The following is a 21138-nucleotide window of genomic DNA, read 5'->3' on the forward strand; positions in this document are numbered from 1 at the left end:
TCAGTGTTGTTGTATTAGGTACTGAATAAACACTGATTCGAAAGCCCTGTAAATAAACTTAGAATTGGAAGCAAACATTTTTAGGGGGAGAATGTCATTTTCAGGGAAAGAAAAATAAGAAGTACTTAAGCTTCCTCTCAGTTGCTGTTGGAATCTTTTTGGAGGTACCAAGTTGCTTTGAGCAGTTTTAAATTCTTGAAGATTGTCATGGAAACTATCTTTTCAAAGTCTTGAAGGTATCTTGAATTCTTTAAAATGAAGGGAATATCCTGCATTGTATATGTAATGTACTTTGTGCAAATGCTTTATGTATTTAATAATTAAAAATAATGTTTAATAGGTAGTATATTTGCATGGTTCAGAAGTCAGTACAATAGATGAAGATATTCAGTGGAGGGGCAGTTGAGTGGCTCAGTTGGTTAACGGCTGCCTTCAGCTCAGGTGATGATCTCAGAGGTCCTGGGATCGAGCCCCACTGAGGGGTTCCTGCTTAACGGGAAGCATACTTCTCCCTCTCCCTCTGCCTGCCACTCACCCTGCTTGTGCTCTCTCTTTCTGTCAAATAAATAAATAAAATCTTAACAAAAAAAAATATTCAGTGGAAAAAAAAATCTCAGTTCCATCCTTGCCCTCAGTGCTCCATTTATACTTACTGTGTAACCAACCACTTTTCTTAGTTTCTTGTTCATTCTTCTAGAGTTTAAAAAAGCAAATATAAGCACATAGGAATCATTATTACTTCCTTACTGCAAAAGATAACACACTATACATATTAACACTGGGATACCTTTTCACATAGAAAGCTGTACATTTCTTTTTCTTTTTTTTTCCCCAAGTCAGCTAGAGTGAGGACTACTTTACATACAGTGAGTTGCAATCAATTTAAGTATATAATTTGATGCGTTTTGATAATTGTGTATATTTGTGAAAGTACTATAGTTAAGAGAGAGAATGTTTCCAACTATTTTTTGTTTGTTGGTTTTGGTTTTGGTTTCATAGTATTTTATTGTATAGCTGTACCATAATTTTTTTTTTTTTTTGTACCATAATTTTTTTAAACCAGTCTTTGGTTGTTGAGTACTTGGGTGCTGCTACAAATAATTCTGTGATTAACAGTCGTTTTCAATACAGTGTTTTTTTATGGGCAGGTAATTCTGAGGATAGATTCCCAGATGGGGGATTGATGAACCAAAGGGAGAAGTAAATAAATTTGGTAGTTGTTACCAATTTGCCCTTCTTAGGCTTGGTACCAGTTTGAGCTTCCACTAAAGAGTGTCTGAGGATCCCTAGTCTAGTTAACAATGTACGTTATGAAATTTGGATTTTTACCAGTTAGTGGAAAATGGGACTTTAATATACTTTTAATTTGAAATTTTCTTGTGAAAGTGAGCATATTTTTGTATGTTGAAGGATAGGCCATCTGTAGTATTTACTTTTCAGTAAAATATCTGTTCTTACTATTTACCTATTTTCCTATTGAATTTTGGCTTTTTTTTTCTTATGTTAATTTCTAAGGATTCTTTTTAGGAAGATTAGCTCTTTCTTTGCAAATATCTTTTCCCCAGATTGTTTGCTTTTGACATTGCAAGAACTTTAGTTGAATAGTGTGTATCTGAGTTTTTGCTACTTTGGGTATCTTCCTAAAAGTTGCTTAGCTTTGATTTATTTCCTTTTCTCCTTTCTTCCTTTCGTCTCTCTCTTTTCCTCTTTCTTTCATTTCCAGCCTAATTTCTTAAAAAAAAAAAAAGAATTTCAGACAGCTCAAAGCTGCTTTGTTGTTGAACAATGATCAATTCAGTGGGTAGATGTTGTTAAATGATTTTAATATATGTGACCCTGGTTCATCTCTCTTGAAGGCCATGTTTTTGGTATACTGTGCGTTGGAGAAAGAACCTGTGCCAATGTCCTTGCCTCCTGCCTTGGTGCCACCTTCTAAGAGAAAAACGGTCAGTATATCAGGCTCTGTGCGGTTGATCCCCTCTTCAGCATCAGCCAAGGAACCTTACCACTCCTTACCACCTGTAGGCATTTTACCTACCAAAGCACCATTAAGACAGGTATAGATCTATCAGTGTTAAAGGACTTTTTTTTTTAAGTGCATGGCATTTAATAGTTGATTGCTTGATGAAGACAGAAAGAGCAATCAAAGGGATCAAAGATTTATAGCACCCTCTGGTTGAACCTGCATAATACGATGTCCCAGAGATGACATATAACCCTCTTGCATTTTGCCTTACTTAGATCATCTGGATTTTTTATTGGCTTTGCCTTGATCTACCTAGAATTAGAGTCGGAGACAGAAGATAATCCATGCTAATCTGGCATGCTTGCCCAGGCATAGTTAATAGATGTTACTGTTTTTTTAATCCCCAGTTAACTCTTGATTCTTTGGGATCAAATTATCCAATTTGTGGTTATCTAGGGCCTTTTTTCCCCCTCCAGCCTGCTGCTTGTCAGGCTGAGTAAAGGAGAATAATGACAGGATATGCAAATCAGCCAGTTCAGCTACAGCTAAGAAAGCTGAATGAAACTATAAAAATGGGGATTGAGAATTATCTAAATATTTTGTTTGTATCAACTTTCCCAGTTACCTCTATTAATGTGGTCATTCAAAAATCAAGAGTTAACTATGCTTGAATTTACTCATTACCTAAAAGGAAAAAAGTGAAATGGGCATCTATAAATATAGTCCCAACTGCTCTATATTTTTCTGTAATTTTTTCTTCACCATAGCATTTTGATTAGGGTGTGATGGAATGGTACACTATTGCTACATCTAATGGGGTGGAATTGCTAAGAATTTTGACAAATACTATCTTGGGTTGAAGGAATGACACTTCAAAGTCTTATTCATTCTGATGGAAATACTATATATATATATTTTTTTTTTTTTTTTGCCCCCCTGTAGTGGGTTGTATCCCCTGCAGAAAAGGCTAAATATGATGAGATCTTCTTGAAAACTGATAAAGATATGGATGGATTTGTGTCTGGATTGGAAGTCCGTGAAATCTTCCTGAAGACAGGTTTACCTTCTACCTTACTGGCCCATATTTGGTAAGATTTTATTTAAATTGATTTAGAAAAGAAATACAGCTTTGTGTAAGTTGCGTTTTGTGCATTCTTATTTTTAAGCATTTGTTGGACAATTTTGTTTCATAATTCTTTGTAGAGAAAATTTAAATATGAGGATTTCTTCTGAATAGTGGACAAAAGCTTGAGAATGGATTACCTGTTTTATAAGATTGACAGTGTCAGTGATTATTAAAATGTTAAAATGCAGCAGTTTATATCAATTAAACTTAGTTTTAAGGGAGAATGCAAAAATCTGAAATTTAAACAACATACAAAATAGTATCTTCAAGGTGTGCTCATATAATTCTGTAGGGCATATGTATACTTTTATACCTTTTCAGAGAAATTACACACTTGATCCTTAAAAAAGACAACCTTGAGTGTCTTTAGTGCATGTCATGTTAAATGAGACTGTGCATACGAAAATTTATAGTGTGCCTGTTGCCAGTTCACCTGACTATACCAGAGGTTATGTTGAGGTTTTCAGGGGGCAGCAAACGTCAGATGTGGAACCACACAGCTGCAAAGAGAAACTTAGAAAAGAACAAATGAGGACAGTAGGTCTGCCTTAAGAGGAACAAGAACTCAAGAGGGGGAAAGTTTAAATATATATAACTAATAATAGCTGCCACTTTCAAGTGCCTAGGCCAGGCAGTGTGCTCAATAAATGGCAGCCATCATGGGCTTGACATTATGCCCAGACTTTTTATGTACTTTACCTTTAATTCTCACTGTAACCTTGCAGAATATGTGTTATCTCCACTTTATCATTGAAGAAACTAAAGCTTGAAGAGATGAAAAAAAATTTGTTCAAGGTCACAAGAAGAAATAAGTAGAGAAGTTGGAATTCAGGGTTTCTTTGACACCTTACTGATAGTCTGTTCATCAGGCCACATTAGCTTTCAGTGAATGTAATAGATCAGGACTTCAGAAAGTTGACCTCTAAAAAGAGAGAGAAGAAGAGGGTGAGAGAGAGAGAGAGAGAGAGAAAGGAAAAGAAAATAGGATAAAATATTCTCTGTTTCTCTTCAAGTGATTTTGTAAAGCTTTCCAGATTTGCTGCCTTCTCTTCACATGTGATCTCCATTTGCAGCTGTTGTTTCTGCTTTGACTTGGTGATCCTTATATCCGCCTACTCCCAAGAGTTGCAGGAAGCAAGCCAGTGTGGAAATTTTTGCTTGTTTTAGAATCATTCTAATGCCACTAATGAACCAAATTTGTTGAAACTTAGGTTTCATTTTTAACATCTTTTAGTGTTGAGAACGTTAAGATTCTCTGGCCCACCACAACTCTTGCTCTGTAGTGTTTCTAGAAATCGGTAAGAAAATACAAAGCAAACCCAGATAGATCTGAGACCTCTGCTTAGCACTAAGGTGAATATTCTCTTTATCTTTTTAAAAAACCATTTTAGCTAATCTCTCTTTTCTGACATTTGACTTTAAGTTTTAGGCAGGCCACACACACAGAAGTTTGAGTTTCTTTTTTAATTCAACTGATTATTTTTAAAAAGCTACCTAGTCCTATTACTTTTTCCCTGGATTTTTAGAATGGTAGTTATAGCACTTATATTCTGTTCTTTTTGTTTATTTGTACAGGACATTATGTGACACAAAAGACTGTGGGAAGCTTTCAAAAGATCAGTTTGCCTTGGCTTTTCACTTAATCAATCAAAAGTTAATAAAGGGCATTGATCCTCCTCACATTCTTACTCCTGAGATGGTTCCACCATCAGACAGGGCCAATTTACAAAAGGTAAGGAAAACCCAAATGTGTTAACAGAAAAAAACAAGTGCTGTGTTAGATGACAGACTTGATTTGTTTGAAGCAGTGGAGAAAATGTATCTGGCTAGGAGCAGAGCAGTATACTGTTTGTGGTTTAGTTTGTGTCTATAAATATGTTCAGATGCCTTGTATGACATCCTTGGGCTGCAGCTCGTTTACCCCAGCATTCATTACACATATGGCAACCATATTTTCCAGTCTAAAAATTGGAAAAATATGGTCTTCCCCCCCATTTGGACTTGTGAATTTTTGTGAATGAGGTATAAAATTTAAATGAAATCTATAGGAATTAAATTATTGTATTGCATTTGATGATTCACTCTTAATACAAATTTGTTTTTTTTTTAACAATACAAATTTGAAAATAAAATCTAGGAGATTATGATTGCTTGGTGTCAATTTTATATATAAACAAAAACATCATTTTGAGAAGAAATCTGTATGGTTTTGCCACATAAATGACCTTCTTTTCCTGAGCATGTGGCCAAATTTCATATCTGAACAGCTAGAAGCAGGTTTTAGCTACTTTTGGTTTCTGGCCAGCAGTGGGAATTTTCAAAACTACATTGTTGTAGCCATGCTGTGCCTTGATTTTTCTCCCCGCCTCTACACATCCTTCCTAGCATAGTATATTTACAACATCTTGGTCTTAATAAAGCTTCAAAAGGACTTACATTGTCTAGTGGCTATTTTCCTTTAAAAATGCATACCTTGTTTCTTTTAATATCTTATGACCTATAAAATAATTGCTGTGGTGATTCTTCAGAGTTAGTTATAATAGAAGTTGTGAAATGTGTGGTGTAAGGAGAGTTGTCTTTAAAATGTCAGTAGAGGGGCATCCTGGGTGGCTCAGCAGTTTAGCACTGCCTTCAGCCCAGGGCCTGATCCTGGAGACCTGGGATCGAGTACCACATCAGGCTCCCTGCGTGGAGCCTGCTTCTCCCTCTGCCTGTGTCTCTGCCTCTCTCTCTCTTTCTGTGTCTCATGAATAAATAAATAACATCTTTAAAAAAATGTCAGTAGAATATTTTGGTTCTGTATTAATTTTGTCACATAAGTTTAAAAAAATCCCATTTTAACCTAATAAAAGTGAAAATTAATTTTTTTCCAAGTCAACTAAATGGAAATTTACAACCACCAGGATAGAAGTTGCTTATAAGAGTTTTTGTCCTTATTTTTTAATAACATAAATATTTGGTTATCGGTTTAGTGAGTTTGGGGGGGGGGGGCATTTTGTGAAGAAATCTCATTTTTTGAGATTTCTTGTGACATAGGACTTGGGTCCCCTAAGTTGTAGTGAAAGCTAAAAGTGATGCCACCCAGAAAGATAAAAGTTAGAAATTTGTATGTGTGCTCTCTGCTGTATCTCTGTCTCAGCTGTTCCATCCTTTTTTGTTTTCACCTTTACAGACTTTTTTTTTTTCCCCTTGCCACCTTCATGTTATACTAAGTCTTCCACCAGTACAAACTATAGATACAACAGAAGCAAATTGTTTGTTATGCAAAGTCTCTAAAACATTAGTAGACACTCTTATTTACATCTGCCTACGGATGTTTTTAATAGATTTGTCTGAAGTCCGTTCACCAGAGCATAGACACTTTTGGCTATTTATGTCAGATATCAATATTATACATTAAAATGGGATTTTTAAATCATTATTGTCTTATCTATTAACCAACATTTTTAACCTTAAATATTAAAAATTTGCATTTGGTTTATTTTTCAAATAATCTCTTTTTATAATCTATTTTTTTAGAACTGCATTTTTTTTGCAGCTTTTACTAATCTTTTTTTTGAATATTGCTTTCCTTTCTGTGTTTTTTCTAGTTTAGACTGTTTTTTCCATTCTGCAGCACTCTGCTTTCGCCTTTCTTGTACTGTCAGTTTCTTAACTCTGCTCTCTCAAGGTTAGAGCTTTACTTTATGCCTTTTTTTGCATTAGTTTTTGGCTTATAATTTTGAAATTAGAGGCTTGTTAAGTGGCAAAGTTGATGCAGAGAAAATACCTAAACAACATGATTTTGTTACGTCTGTCACTTGGTCCTTGTGTGCATTTTAGCTTGCTTTCCTTAGGCTCTTTGATCCACTTAAAATTACCAAAGTGGAATTTCTGTGTAATGCACAAAAGCAGGGCGAGAGGAAATATTTTGAAAAAAGGGACATGCTATATTTTTCTCCATATGCCTTTCTTATACTTTATATACTGTTAGCTGAACTTTTTCCATGTTTTTTGGTTGCATGCCATTTTATAACTTTAGAATGAGAGTTTAATTTCCAAATTAGCAATTTGAGGAGTGACACAAGCTATACCAACTGTAGTACACTAATCTTCCTTTTAGAGTCATCTGTGGTATCACCTTCTAACTTGTTTGAGGTTAAACTTACTTGCCTCACTCTTCTTATTTGATATTTTTAATAGTGGAAGACTATCAACTCTGAGTCACTTTTTTTGAGTTAGAGTGACAGAAGAGGTGTGAAAGTCATGAGTTTCTTGGTATACTTGCACCTTTCATAGCAAATTTCTCAGTAGCAGTTAGGTGATATAAGTTACTCTTGGTGATAAAAGTGAGACCAAGTGCTAATTTTTCATTTTGTTCAACTGTCAAACTATTCGGCCAGGCTTAGTTCATAAATCAAGTTTAGACAGACTTGAAATCCTAAGAATACCTGTCACATTCAGAAATCCACTTTAAAATTTCTGATATAATTTAGGATGATAAGGGTCTGTGTATTAGTGAAACACAGTAAAACAGTAAGAGGTGTATTTGATAAAAATTTGTAGTTAATATAAAATTAAGACTAGCATTAATTAAATCCTAATAGTTGAATTTGGGTATGCATAGCCAAAACAGAACATCTGAGGACTAATAATGCAGTGTGTCTGAAGAAATATGGAGAGAATTATTTGCCAAACTTTATTGACGTACCTGTTTCTCAAGTTGGCTTTAGGGTGATGGTTCATTTACCTAAATATCTTAATATGCAAGTGCCAAGAGGCATAATGTGAAATACATTTGAATTTAATCAGAGGTCTCCTAATCAATATTTCCTATTGCCTGGGTTCAATTTTAAGCAAGTCAATTATGCCTGGTTCCTTAGTTCTAAAATGGGGTTAATAATATTATCTGGCATACCTACAACCCAGTTTTCAGATTAGTTTTGAGACTTGATTGATGGATTTGAAAGTGTAGTAAATTATAAATCATCATATACATGTGAGGAGATGGGATATTGTGAACTTATAGGTATCCTCTTCTGTTGTCCAAGTTGGTAACATGAATTAAGTTCATAGCAACATAAGTATTAATAATTTTTATGATATAAAAATATATATCATAACTTTTATGATCTGCTAATAAAGTCCTCAGTATGTCTTAGTTTTACATGTTGAGGCCTCAATTTTAGTATTTCCTAATGGTGGTTATTCTGTTATTTGTCAATCTCATGGTAGCATTGGGTGTAGGTCAGGTGTCTGAAGGAGCAGTTATCTTCTTACCCTGACTTCACCCAGATGTATTAAGTACCAGAAATGGTTCACAAACCATTGTGAGCCAGGGTGGAAGCAATTCATTGGGAGGTCATCTATCTTAAGAGGATATTCTGTTGAGGAAATTAATTGTAATAATGCTTTACATTTATAAAATGTTATGAAGTTTTAGAGTGACTTACCTTATTTATTTCATTTAATTTTTAAAGTGGACAGGGCAGAGATTATTTCCCTACTTTACAGTGAAGATCATGCAGCTAGTAAAATGGCAGAGCCCAGGATAAACCCAGCTAGATTTTCTAATTACAGGTACCTTTTGGAGACCCAATTTTGACACTTTCATTATTGAAAGAAAACTATATGTAAAGGATGTCATATGAAGACAGTTTCATATTTGCTGATATTAATATTTACTATGTAACATGTTGAGCAGTTGGTTTTACTTTAAATAGGGTAGGCACTAAAATTGTTTAACAGAAGTAAATGTTAAATTGAATAAAATCAACTTACCATTATGATTCTGAGATTCAGCGAAAATTTGTTTACTTACTTTGTGCTGGATGACACAAGTACAAATAAGTCACCATCCATCTCCCCAAGAAATGTATTCTCTAATGGAGGAATTAGTTTATAAATCTGATATCTGCTTTACTTCAAGGTTTTAAACAGGTGCTAGGATCAAGTGACAAAGACTTTGGGATCTGAAGTGGTGATACCTATTATAGAGCAACAGCTTTTAGAGAACTTAAGCGAAAATGTCTCAGTTTATAACTGTGTGTGTGTGTATCTATAAGATTACACTAGATATGATTTTCTTAAACAAATTAAAAATATTAGTAATACTGTAAAATATGTAGTAGTCTATATTCATGTCGTGCTTTTGAACATTTTCAATGCTTCACCATATATAATTTTATAGTAATAATGTTATAATTGTGAACTTTTTGTTTTTAGAACATCATAGGATCAAGTCCTGTTGCAGATTTCTCTGCTATTAAGGAGCTAGATACCCTTAACAATGAAATAGTTGACCTACAGAGGTATGTAAAGTAAAATTACAGCTGACTATATACATATACACACACACATTTCTGTTTCTAACATGTATCTTGGTAAATGCTACTTTCTTTAAATACCCTTGAATTGGTAATCTGTGACCCTATTTCGTTTTTTATTCCAGTGTACCCTATTTCATCAAATCTAAGGCAACCTTTAGTTGCAGGATGCACTATTTTCTTATGTACCACTAAACAAAGAAAAAAAATCACTGCCAAATAAACAGTGGCATCAGCTATAAATACTATCTAACTTTTAGGGAGCAAAAAAAATGTGTATCTTAGAATGAATGGATTATAGTTTTCCTCCAGCTTTGGATATTTGAATAGCATATTAGAAAACATTATATAATACATTTTGTGGAAGGAATGTTAAATGCATATACCAATTCTGAGAGCTTTCATAATTGTTATCTTATTTGCTTCTTACAGAAACCTTACAACTTGAGTAGATTTTATTGTTTCTAGTTTACAGGTAAGGAGTTCAGGTGCAGAGAGAGGTTATTTTGCCCAGTCATACAAACTTGATAGCAGTAGAACTAATATCTGATCTCCAGACTACTTGATTTAGAGTTGAATCTTCTCTCTCATACATAGGTACTATGTAGAACAGACTTAAATACAATTGGATTTGAATCTAAATACAGCAGGTACTATTGATATTTCTTTAATTCCCTTGTTCCCTGGAAACTTTATGGTAATACTGTAAAAATGACCTCCTGAAATTACTTTTGTAAAAATGGGACCATTTTTCCATCTGCAAGGTTTTGGATTTACATAATATAATCACTTTGTATTTACACAAACCTTTTTTTTTTTTTTTTTTTGGTTTTGTTTTTAACATTCATAGCATTTTGAAGCAGATAATGGCTGATATTTTAGTGTTAGTATTGAGACATAAGAGAATAGTTAAATGATTTATCTGGACCATATGGCAAGAAATAGGGAATGATCTTTCCTCATTCATGGGCTACTTTAAAATTGTATGGAGAAACTTAGTTGTTATGATTTTTTACTTGCAAGAAACAATTCAACCCTGGCTAATTTAAGTGGGAGTGAATTTATTGACTTGTGAAACTAAGGCCTCTTAGAGGTAGGGGTGTTTTAAGGAATAGCTTCATAATGGGGCTTAAATGATATAATTTGTTTTCTTGCTCAATTTCTTGTATGCAGTTCCACTGGGTTGTTCCATTCTCATGTGGAATTTCCCATTATATTGCCAAAAGAGCAGTAGCACACGTAGCCTCGTGTATTTGTAAATTCAAATCTAATGCAGTACCTCTTTTCTGCAAAATCCCTAAGATTCCATGTGATCATACTTGCTTAGGGCCATGCCTGTCTCTGAAACAGGAGCCAGGTATGTATAATTTATTAATTTGCCATGAACTCAGTCATGGGAGTGGTGAGAGGGTAGTTGGCTACCAGGACCACATAGAGGAATGGGTATCCTGACATGAAAATTATGCCAGAAGGAGAAATGAATTCTGGGGAAGTCAATGTCTGCTGAAGGCCACACAGCTTCAAATCCACAGTATTTTCAGTGATTAGCCTTGGTATCATCTGTCTCTTTAAACAGTATGACTTGACATTCTAGAAACATAAGTCTGAGCCCCTTTTTAAATGTCATTGTGTAGGTTTTTTGTGTTTTCTGTTGTTTTTTGTTTTATTTAGTTTTGAGGTTATCTAAGTTCTGTCATATTCTTATTTCCTGCTCAAAAATTGCCCTTTGCCTATTTATATAAAGCCTCTACTCTTCGAATCCCAGAAAGTGAAAAACAAAAACAGAAACAAAACCCTTGGGAATTTTATAGTCCAATTTTTTTCCTTACTCATGAAAAAAATTCAAAGTCACACATCAAATCAGCAACAGTGCTGGGTGGCACCCCAAGTCAAGTTGTGTTAAGTCGTAGTTCTGCATTCTTTCTATTATATGTCTGCCTCTCATTAAGACTTAAACATTTTTTACTTTGGTTCAGAATAAAAGAAGTAAACATTTATTGAGTCTATAATGATGTGTGGACTTTTCATTTTCTTAGGGTCTATAAATAGCCCACTAACATTTTTGCTTGCCTTATGTGTAACAAAAATTGAATAATAGCTAGATTTGAAAATACTTGTCTTCTGTGCCTCTTGTAGATATGCCGCAATATGCTAGGGCCCCAATATGCTAGGACTCTCTTGACTTTATCAGTAATTAACATATGAAATGTTTTTGTAGTGAGCTTTATTAGAAAGTAGAGCATCATACATAGGGTATTCTTGCCAGTGCAGACATTTCTAATATTAATTACATTTGGTAAACTGAGCTTTCACTAACTTCTAATAACCATAATATTAAGTTATACTAGTGATAGTCTTCTATAGTGAATCACAACTGAAACATAAAAACATATCTAACATTTTGTGACTATATGTCTTATTAAGAAAATCATAGAGCTCTAAAACCTTGTTAGGTTTTAGGTTGTAGTCACACTGTATAAATGTGTAAAACACATATACATGATTTGGCATTTGTAAAAATATTTTCCCTAGGCTTTTATTTTAGGTGAAGTCTACAGTGTAGATAAACTTCTATCATCTGTCAGCTCCAGTAATGTCATAATGATACTCATCAACCCATGGTAAAATTATGGTTGTTAAAATAACTTTTGTAACTGGTTGTGTTAGGTCACTATATCACCCACTCTTCAAGATACTACATTATAAATCTTGGTTTTTGTTATTGTGAATAGCAATATTTTTCTGTGCCATAGTATTACTCTTCAGCCTTTAGATTATTTTTAATATATCAGGATACAATGAATATAACTATAAAACAGGAAAAATAATTTAAACAGAATTTGCTTATGGTTTTTACTAAATTGCTGTCTGAGAAAATTGCTTCTTATTTGTTGCTTTTTAGATGAAAATATTTAATTTCAGTCCAGGGACTAAACCTGCAAATAAATAATACATAATATGGAATTATAATGAATATAGTGCTTTACAAATTTATTTTTCCATAATGATGGTTATAGTGCATACTTGTAAACATTTGGAAAATACAGAAAAGCATAATGAAGAAAAGAATCTGTTTCTTAGAATAATATTTATAATCTTAGAATAATCTATAACCTCAAAATTAGTTGGGTAAAGAATATTCTTTGTTATGAGTCAGAAAATGAGATGTTTCTATCTGTGGTTCATGAAGTTTTCTAATTGAAAATATTTAAGAGATTGAGAGCTTGAAGCAGGATGTGTTTTTGTCATTCCTTAAATTTTTAATAATCCTTCAACATTTTCTATATAGAAATTTAATTATGTCATTCAGGTTAAATTTGCATGATATTTTTAAATTAAAGAAGGAAAAGCAATAGTTGTAAGTGGTGCTGGGAGCTTTGAGGGTGCAGTGCTGTTCTTTATAGTCAGGATGGCAGTGACACATCACTGAGCATGCATCAAACTGCTGCTGCTGCAGCAGCAGCAGCAGAAGAGGTACTTCCATCTGCTGTTCCAGCCCCTGCACTGGTGCAGCCACCCTCACTCCCTCTGCTCTGTCTGCCTTCGTTTGCCCCATGTCTGGTCAGCTGACCCATGAACAGATTGCTGAGTTTAGGGAAGCTTTCTCCAGCTGGAGATGGCACTATCACAACAAAGGAATTTGGGACTGTCATGAGGTCACTGGGTCAGAACCCAACAGAAGCCAGATTTCAGGATATGATGGTAATGGCACTGTTGACTTCCCAGAATTTTGGACTATGATGGCTACAAAAATGAAAGATACAATGAAGAAGAAATTGGTGAGGCATTACAATGAGTCTTTGACAAGGATGACAGTGGTTAATCAGTGTGGCAGAACTATGTCATGTTATGACAAACTTAGAGAAACTAACAGATGAAATAGTAGTTGAAATGATCAGACAAGCGGATATTGGTAGAGATGGACAAGTCAACTATGAAGAATTTGTACCGGTAATACTGCAGAATGACCTACTTTAAACTCCTTCCCCCTTCCCCAGAGGAATAAGACTGAATCTTTTATTTACCCCTTACCCAAGAAACAAAACAAAACAAAAAGAGCAAAAAAAAAAAACCCCTTTATTTACTCATTCTGTTTTTATTTAGCAAAACAATGTCAGAAGTGCGTTCTATGCATACACACAAAATCTGCATGCATTGCCTTGTGGTCTTGTCCCTTAAAGATCAAGCTATGCATCACTTTTATAATATAAGTTTAATAATATAAGTACTTTTACTACCTTAATGATCAAGACTTCTTGCAGTTCCATTTCCTAATGATTAATATACTGTTTGGGCTGGCCAGTTTTTCATACATACAACTTGACAATTGAGCACATTTGAACATTTATATTAAAAACAAAAAATGAAAAAACAAATTTAAAACCTATTCAAGTAGCTTCTAGTTCAGTTTGTTAGTATAAATTGTCATAACTGGTTTACTTAAAACAAACACTTAACATTGGTTTACCTCAGGATGCTGTGCAAAAAGAATGGGTGAAGGATAAACTATCTAGATGGCTATAGCCCCTCTTGTACTTGGATATGCCTTGACCCATGCTGATGACACACATCCTGGTGGCATGCTGTATGTATTGGTTTAGCATTATCCACATGGTACTTGAGTGAAATGGGTGTCAGGCTCTCACCATTCACACACATTTTTAAAAAGAAACCTTTACCAAGGGAGCATCTTTGGACTCTGTATTTTTAAAACCTTCTGAGCCATGACATGGGAGCCAGCAGGTTAGGCTGTGGCTGTGGACTTTACAACCATCAACATTGTTGTTTAAGAAATTACACTTTATGTCCATTCCAAGTTGTAAATGCTAGTTTTTCTGTCCAATAAAAAGATCATTAACTTAAAACATAGTTATATCATAATCTTTTTAAATATCTGGATTTCTTACCTCAGCCCAAGACCTATATTTATATTCTTCATTTGTCTTCTAGAGAATGTCCAGTAGACATGACTTCCCAGTCTTCTTACCGCTATCCTTGTCTCATTTATTTGCATTTCTTAGTGATGTGACCATTCATCTAGTCACTCAGGCTAGAAATCTGAGATTTTTCTTTTATCTGTATTCTATCTTTGAAATGTTTCTTGAAATCATTCCTACCTTTCCATCTCCTTTGCCTGATCACCTCCTCCTGATCTTTCAAACCTCACCTTAGGCATCACTTCCTTTGGAAGGGGGAGCCTTCTCTGATTTGTTTACCTCCTAACTTTCATACGTATCAAATTTTATATAGTTTTAATATTTACAGTAGTAACATTTACTATCCTTTATTATAATCATCTTTTATTTGGTCTCTCACTAGCCTATGTACTTCTTAAGCATAAGGACTATTTGCATACTCACTGCTCTATAAGCTAATGCCTAACTTATTTAATAGATGAGAAAATAATTTTCAGTATTGTTGAAATCTGTCCTGTGTACTATTATTATTTCTTTCTTAGTTTTACTAACCCTTTATCTCTTCTCTGGATTACTGTTGTAACCTCCTAATTGACTCTGCACTTTGAGTCTCTCCTTTCCTTTGCACCTCCAACTGATGTATAAAATACAACTCAGATTCCTTAGTGACTTCCTATCCCCAACTGGATCCAGCTCACTTTTCTGAGATGATATAAAGGCTCTTCTTTCATGGTTTTCCTTTGGCATCCTGAGCATTCTTTTGTCTTAGCCACCTCCCACAATAAAGTAGAATCCTTTTCTTCTAGAGCACTGTCAAGCTCCTTGAGAGCAGATGCCATGTTTGCTTTTGTACTCTCAGTATTGAGAATAGTGCTCTTGTTTTGGTTTTATCCCTCTTCTCAAGCCATGTGGTGGGTGCACCTCTCTGGACAGCATGCCACACATTTTTATTCTTCTGTGCTTGTCATCCTATTGTTCCCCTTTGCCTGAGCATACCTTTTACTTTGTAAGCTTTTACTTGTGCTTTAAGACCCAGCTTAAATATTGTCTGCTTTGTCAAACTTTTACTGAAATCTTGATTTGCTAATTGCTTTTTTCTTTCTACTCCTAGTAACTTTATTCCTTTGTAATAGTATTCACCATATTTTATTCTGGTCTTTATTTTAATTTGAACTCCTTTAAGGCAGGGGCTATGCTTTATTCACTTGGATAGGTCTAGAAGATAACGCATAGAGTGCCTGACACCACAGAATCTCAGTATAGGTTAGTTGGTTGAATGAATGAATCAAAGTATGTTATAAATATTAGAATATTTCCCAGACTTAATTCCTGCCAAGTTTATGACAGACTAGAAGCTGTGTATTAAAGGATGAAAAGACAAAGATCTTTTGAAGAATAGCTTATTTTGAAGACTGTACGAGAGGATTTTATAGACGAGAGGGTTTTTAATCCTCACAGGGACATTAAGGATAGTGGGCTGATTTTTCATATTTTGACAACTTGTTTTTTGTGTCAGGGATTTCCTCTGAGAATCTGATGAAGGCTTTTAGACTCTATCCCTCCCCCTCAAAAAGAACATATGTGTCCATGTACACATTTTGCATTTATTTCAGGGGTTCCCAGACACTTAAAAACTATCCATGGATCCATTCTTGCTCTGAAAGTAAAGTGTCTCAAGTAGAGAAATTCTTGACAGTGAAAAGTCAAAACTTGCTTCAGTCACTAAGATAGCATAGTGGTGGTAAATTGTGCTGAGGCAGGAGTTAATATTTATTTGTCTTCTATCAGCTTCTACTTCCTTCCTCTCTCTGTCCTTTTAGCAAGAACATCAGGAAGTAAAAGCTACATCCTGTCAGGCCAGTTTGTTATCCTGGTCTTGGGCCAGTAAACAGGATAGATAATTACAATAATAATTATTAGATATTGTGCTATGTCTGCTTTATATAATTTCTCTTATTGAATTCTTGCAACATCACTGAAGGGTAAGAAGTTTTATCCTGATTTTTCAGATGAAGAATAGACAAATCTTCTTTTCTAAGAAGCTTTCCTTTGGTATCTACCTCAGCTCAGAGAGCATTCGTTTCCTTCTCTCAGAATGCTTACAGTTCTGAATTATATTTCTTCCTCTGATAAATTCTGAGCTATGTAGGATAGCACAGACTGTCTCTTATTTCTGATGAGGCAATATAGTATATTATTTCAGAGCATGGCTTTCTCACAGAGTGCTTAGTTTGGCTCCTGACATGACTTAGCCAAGTAACTTAACACTCTGTGCCTCAGTTTCTTCATCTGTGAGATGGAAATATGACTAATACCATGTAAAATGTTTAATATCTTTCTTGGAACATGATAAATTCTCAGTATGTGTTTATAGTCGTCGTCGTCATCATCATCATCATCCCCAATACCGAGCTCAGCATTCAGAGCACAGCATTTACTAAATAGACGCTCAGCAAACATTGGTTGGAGTAGCTTTCTTTCCCTGGCTAAAGAGCTACTGGAACTATGTACACAGGCAGCCAGCATTTGTGTTTCTAAATATATAGATCTCTAGCTCAACATATTTAAGAACTGATTTTTAAAAAATGTATTTAAAGCGGCATTAACATACAATTTGAATTTTTTTAAAATTTATGTTTTGGTTAGGTCAGTTCACAACCATTAGAAACCATTAGCTCTGAAGAGAGCATAGCTTATACTATAGAATCTGGAGTTCTTTTGCTTATATGATCCAGTCTGACCTGTTTCTAGCCATGTAAAGATCCATGATACTATTAGACCTCAATCATGACTACCTCAACAGTGGTGTTACTGATTGAATAACTGAAGTTCTAGGTTGTTGTGTGCTTTTGTTTGGTAATAAGGAGTTTATCTAAATTTTCACACAGAATGCGTGGCTCAGCATTTAAAATCTTTATTTAGGGAGACTTCCCTTATTTGATACCCTCCCTGCGAAAGTTTGAACCTGTGCTAATACAGTAGCCACTAGCTACATCTGGCTATTGAGCACTTGAAATATGGCAAATCCAAATTAAGATGTGATGTTAGTATAAAATATACTGGATTTCAAAAAAGAATGTAAATGTTTTGGCTATACTGGGTTAAATAAAACATTATAATAAATTTCGCTTCTTTGTTTTTACTTTTTAATATATGGCATTTAGATCATTTAAAATTACATATGTGACTTGCATTTCTGTTGGATAGCTGTGGTCTCAATCAGTTATATTCTGTAAAAATTACATTTGCTTTCATTATTTTGTGGCACTGATAGCTTATTTAGGGGCTCTTTTTAAGAGAGCAATAATTTTTAAGATGTGTTAAAATCTGTCTTTGGGAAACAAAAATATCTACCAAGAAATTTCAGCTCCTGAAGGATTTAGGAGTCAGTCTCTACCCACATAGTTAGGTCCTAAATGCCATCATTCTGGATGCTTGATTGCAACTTTCAAAAAACCAGTTAAAATTACTCAGCCATCAGAAAGTATGAATACCTACCATTTACTTTTATGTCGATGGAACTGGAGAGTATTCTTAATGCTGAGCGAAATAAGTCAATTGAAGAAAGACAATTGTCATATGGTCTCACTCATATGTGGAATATAAGAAATAGTGAAAGGGACTATAAAGGAAAGGAGGGAGACTGAGTGGGGAAAAATTAGAGAGGAAGATAAACCATGAGGGACTCCTGGGAAACAGAGGGTTGAAGAAGGGGAGGTGGGTGGGCGGGTAGGGTTACTGGGTGACGGGCATTAAGGAGGGCACATGATGGGATGAATACAACTAGGTGTTGTACTATATGTTGGCAAATTGAATTTAAATAAAATATTTTAAAAAACCAAAAAGCTAGTAAATATTGTACTTTTGTACTAGTAAATAGTATAACAGTAATAATAATAACAACTGACATTTACGAGCACTGTGTCAGCATTGTGCTGATGTCTTTCCAGATGCAATATAAATCAGTCCTCCTTATCTTTATTGTCACTGTTTTATAGTTAGGAAAACTAAGGCCTTGTTTTACATTTCTTTACCTTTTTTCATCTTTTGTCCTGTCAGATGAGTGGAATAAATTAATTTTGGGAGTTTTGCAAAAATAAGCTTTTATTTCTCCTTTAATTTTTATTTATTTATTTGTTTAAAGATTTTTATTTATTTATGCGAGAGAGAGAGAGACAGAGAGGGGCAGAGGGAGAAGCAGGCTCCATGCAGGGAGCCCGAAGTGGGACTTGATCCCTGGTCTCCAGGATCATGCCCTGGGCTGAAGGCAGCACTAAACCGCTGAGCCACCCAAGGCTGTCCTATTTGTCCTTTTAAAAATGAATTATCAAGTTTTGGATTCTGCTGCTGACGGGGCAGTGGTCATGTGAGCAACGCCCCAAAGTTGGTGTTTTTCCTGACTCCAGCTAGGGTTTCCTTTCAGTAATTTATGACCATAAATATATTCCTGGACTTATTTTTAAAAACTAAAACTCATTACAACAGTCAGCCTCTCAGAATTAAAAACTTTAGTAATTCCCACGGTACCATATGTACTTGAACTGTTACAACGTTTGTCTGTTTTATGATTAATGGCTGTGTTTCCTCAGCAAACTATAGGTAGGAGCCCAACTTCAATCTTGTTTGGCATTTAGTAGATATTCGATAACTGTTGAAAGATTGAAATAATAAGATTCTATTATAGAAGGCAACTTCTAGAGAAATTAAATTACTTAAAGGTACAAATCAATGTCTTTACTCTCAAACTGTAGCTCAAATTTTGATCAAATCACTGATTCTTAGAGTGAAAGGCTGTCTAACTTTCAGACTGGTTTGAATTCCAAGTCAGGACAGATGTTACATTGCCTTTCTAGCAATTGTTATCAGCTTTCTGAGCAATAAGAGCCTCTACTTCCTCTCTTCTTCTACAGAGCAGAAGTTAGAAAAGAAGTGTGTTGCTAAATGATCCCGTTCAGAGTTCAAAAAAGCACAGCTCAGAAACCTTTAGGGACTCCCTTTGTATTAAAAGGCGGTATGTCTTTATTAACTTCTCATTTTGGAAGGATAGTTTTGTCAGCTCGTGTTTTTAGCACTTTAGTTTTTTTTGTTTTGTTTTTTTTTCAGCACTATATATATATTATCCCATTGCCTTCTTTTTTTTGGGGGGGGGAGAAGACAATTTTACTGAAATACAACATAGAAAAGTTAAAAAATCATGAGTGCATAGTTTGAGAAATCTTCACAAACCAAGCATGCCATGTAATCAGAACCTAATCAAGAAACAAGATTCTTCTTGCCCCCTTCCAATTATAACCTCCCCCAAAGCACAACTTCTAATATTATAGATCAGTTTTTTCCTGTTTCTGTACATTGGATACATTGAATTAGAGAATATTTAGGCTTTTGGGGGATGGCTTCTTTTATTTATTTGTTTGTTTGTTTATTTATTTATTTATTTATTTATTTATTATAATAAATTTATTTTTTATTGGTGTTCAATTTGCCAACATACAGAATAACACCCAGTGCTCATCCCATCAAATGCCCGCCTCAGTGCCCATCTGCCTTCTGTCCTTCAAGGTTTCTGCTGAGAAATCTTGTATGTCTTTACTACTGCTTTTAAGATTCTGTCTTTTAACAGTTTCATTATAATGTATCTCAGTGTGGGTTTTCCTGCTGGAATTTGTTGAGCTTCTTGGATTGTAGATTGATACATTTTATCAAATTTGTGAAGTTTCTTCTTAGACTACCTAGAAGTCTGCCATTTTGCTGACATCTTTTGTCAAAGAAAGCTTATGCTTTCTTGCATAAGCTCTCCTCCTTTTGAAATGCCATTTTTCTAACCAATATTCATTGTTTACTTCAAGGCTTAGCTGAAGTCTGACCTCCTTCACAAAGCATGCCTAGGCTGGGATAATTTCTGTTGATAAACATACCAGTTACCATCTGCACAGCTTATTTTGCAGTTAATGATCCTTCCTTCACTAATACCAAGCAAGTCTTTTCTGACCCTTTCCAGGGAGAATCAGGTGCCCATTTTCTGTATTCCCACAGCATCTTGTGCTTAACGTTCTAGCACCCAGTATACTGCATTGTGATTATCTTCTTATGGTTTACTGCCAAACCCTTCATATACACTGAATTCTGAGTTTCTTAATGGCAGGTACTTGTCCCATTGTTTTCTGTAGCCCTAAAGTGTAGCACAGTGACAAGTACATAGTAAGATTCAGTATTTGTTGAATCACAAGGTAGGTATTAAAGTTGCATAGGGATATATTATTGAGTTTTGTTGTGTATTTTCTTTGTCACTCCTCTCTGCAAACCCCACATATATGATATGTAGATACTATACTATATTCAGTTTATTTTAAGGAATTAACTCACAGAGTTGTGGGAACTGGCAAGTCTGAACTGTATAGGAAAGGCCAGTAGGTTGAAGTCTCCAGGAAGAGTTGATGTTGAGGTTAAAGTCCAACAATAGTTTGGAGGTAGAATTCTCTCTTCCTTGGGGGAACCTCCGTTTTTTTCTCTTAAGGCCTTAAACTGACTTGGTGAAGCCCATTCATACTATGTTGGGTAATTTACTCAAAGTCTACTGATTTAAATATAATTTCATCTAAAAAATACCTCTGCAGTAGGGAGCTGGGGTGGCTCAGTTGGTTGAGCTCTTCGTTTTGGTTCAGGTCATGATCTCAGAGGTTGGTGGATCAAGCCCCCTGTCAGGCTCCGCGCTCAGTGGGGAGTCTGCTTGAAGATTCTCTCCCTCTGCCCCTCCCCCAGTTGTAAATAAATAAGTCTCTTATTTATTTATTCATTTATTTATTAAAGATTTTATTTATTCATGAA

General features: G+C 34.8%; 1 protein-coding gene and 1 pseudogene across 9 annotated transcripts in view; both read left to right on the top strand.

Annotated features, from left to right (window-relative positions):
- Window positions 1-21138, top strand: part of EPS15 (epidermal growth factor receptor pathway substrate 15) — a 143434-nt gene that overhangs the window by 55764 nt on the left and 66532 nt on the right. For 7 of the 9 annotated variants that reach the window (XM_049093899.1, XM_049093898.1, XM_049093897.1 and 4 more), the window contains 4 exons: window positions 1857-2057; window positions 2909-3054; window positions 4668-4824; window positions 9297-9382. In XM_049093899.1, coding sequence (XP_048949856.1) covers window positions 1857-2057; window positions 2909-3054; window positions 4668-4824; window positions 9297-9382 — 590 coding nt within the window. The remainder of the gene's footprint in view (window positions 1-1856; window positions 2058-2908; window positions 3055-4667; window positions 4825-9296; window positions 9383-21138) is intronic. The other 2 variants (XM_049093896.1, XM_025420097.3) reach the window with 1 other exon arrangement.
- LOC118350750 (calmodulin-like) lies at window positions 12593-14707 on the top strand (annotated as a pseudogene).

This window comes from Canis lupus, chromosome 15 (assembly GCF_003254725.2).
Source record: "Canis lupus dingo isolate Sandy chromosome 15, ASM325472v2, whole genome shotgun sequence".
Classification (NCBI taxonomy): domain Eukaryota; kingdom Metazoa; phylum Chordata; class Mammalia; order Carnivora; family Canidae; genus Canis; species Canis lupus.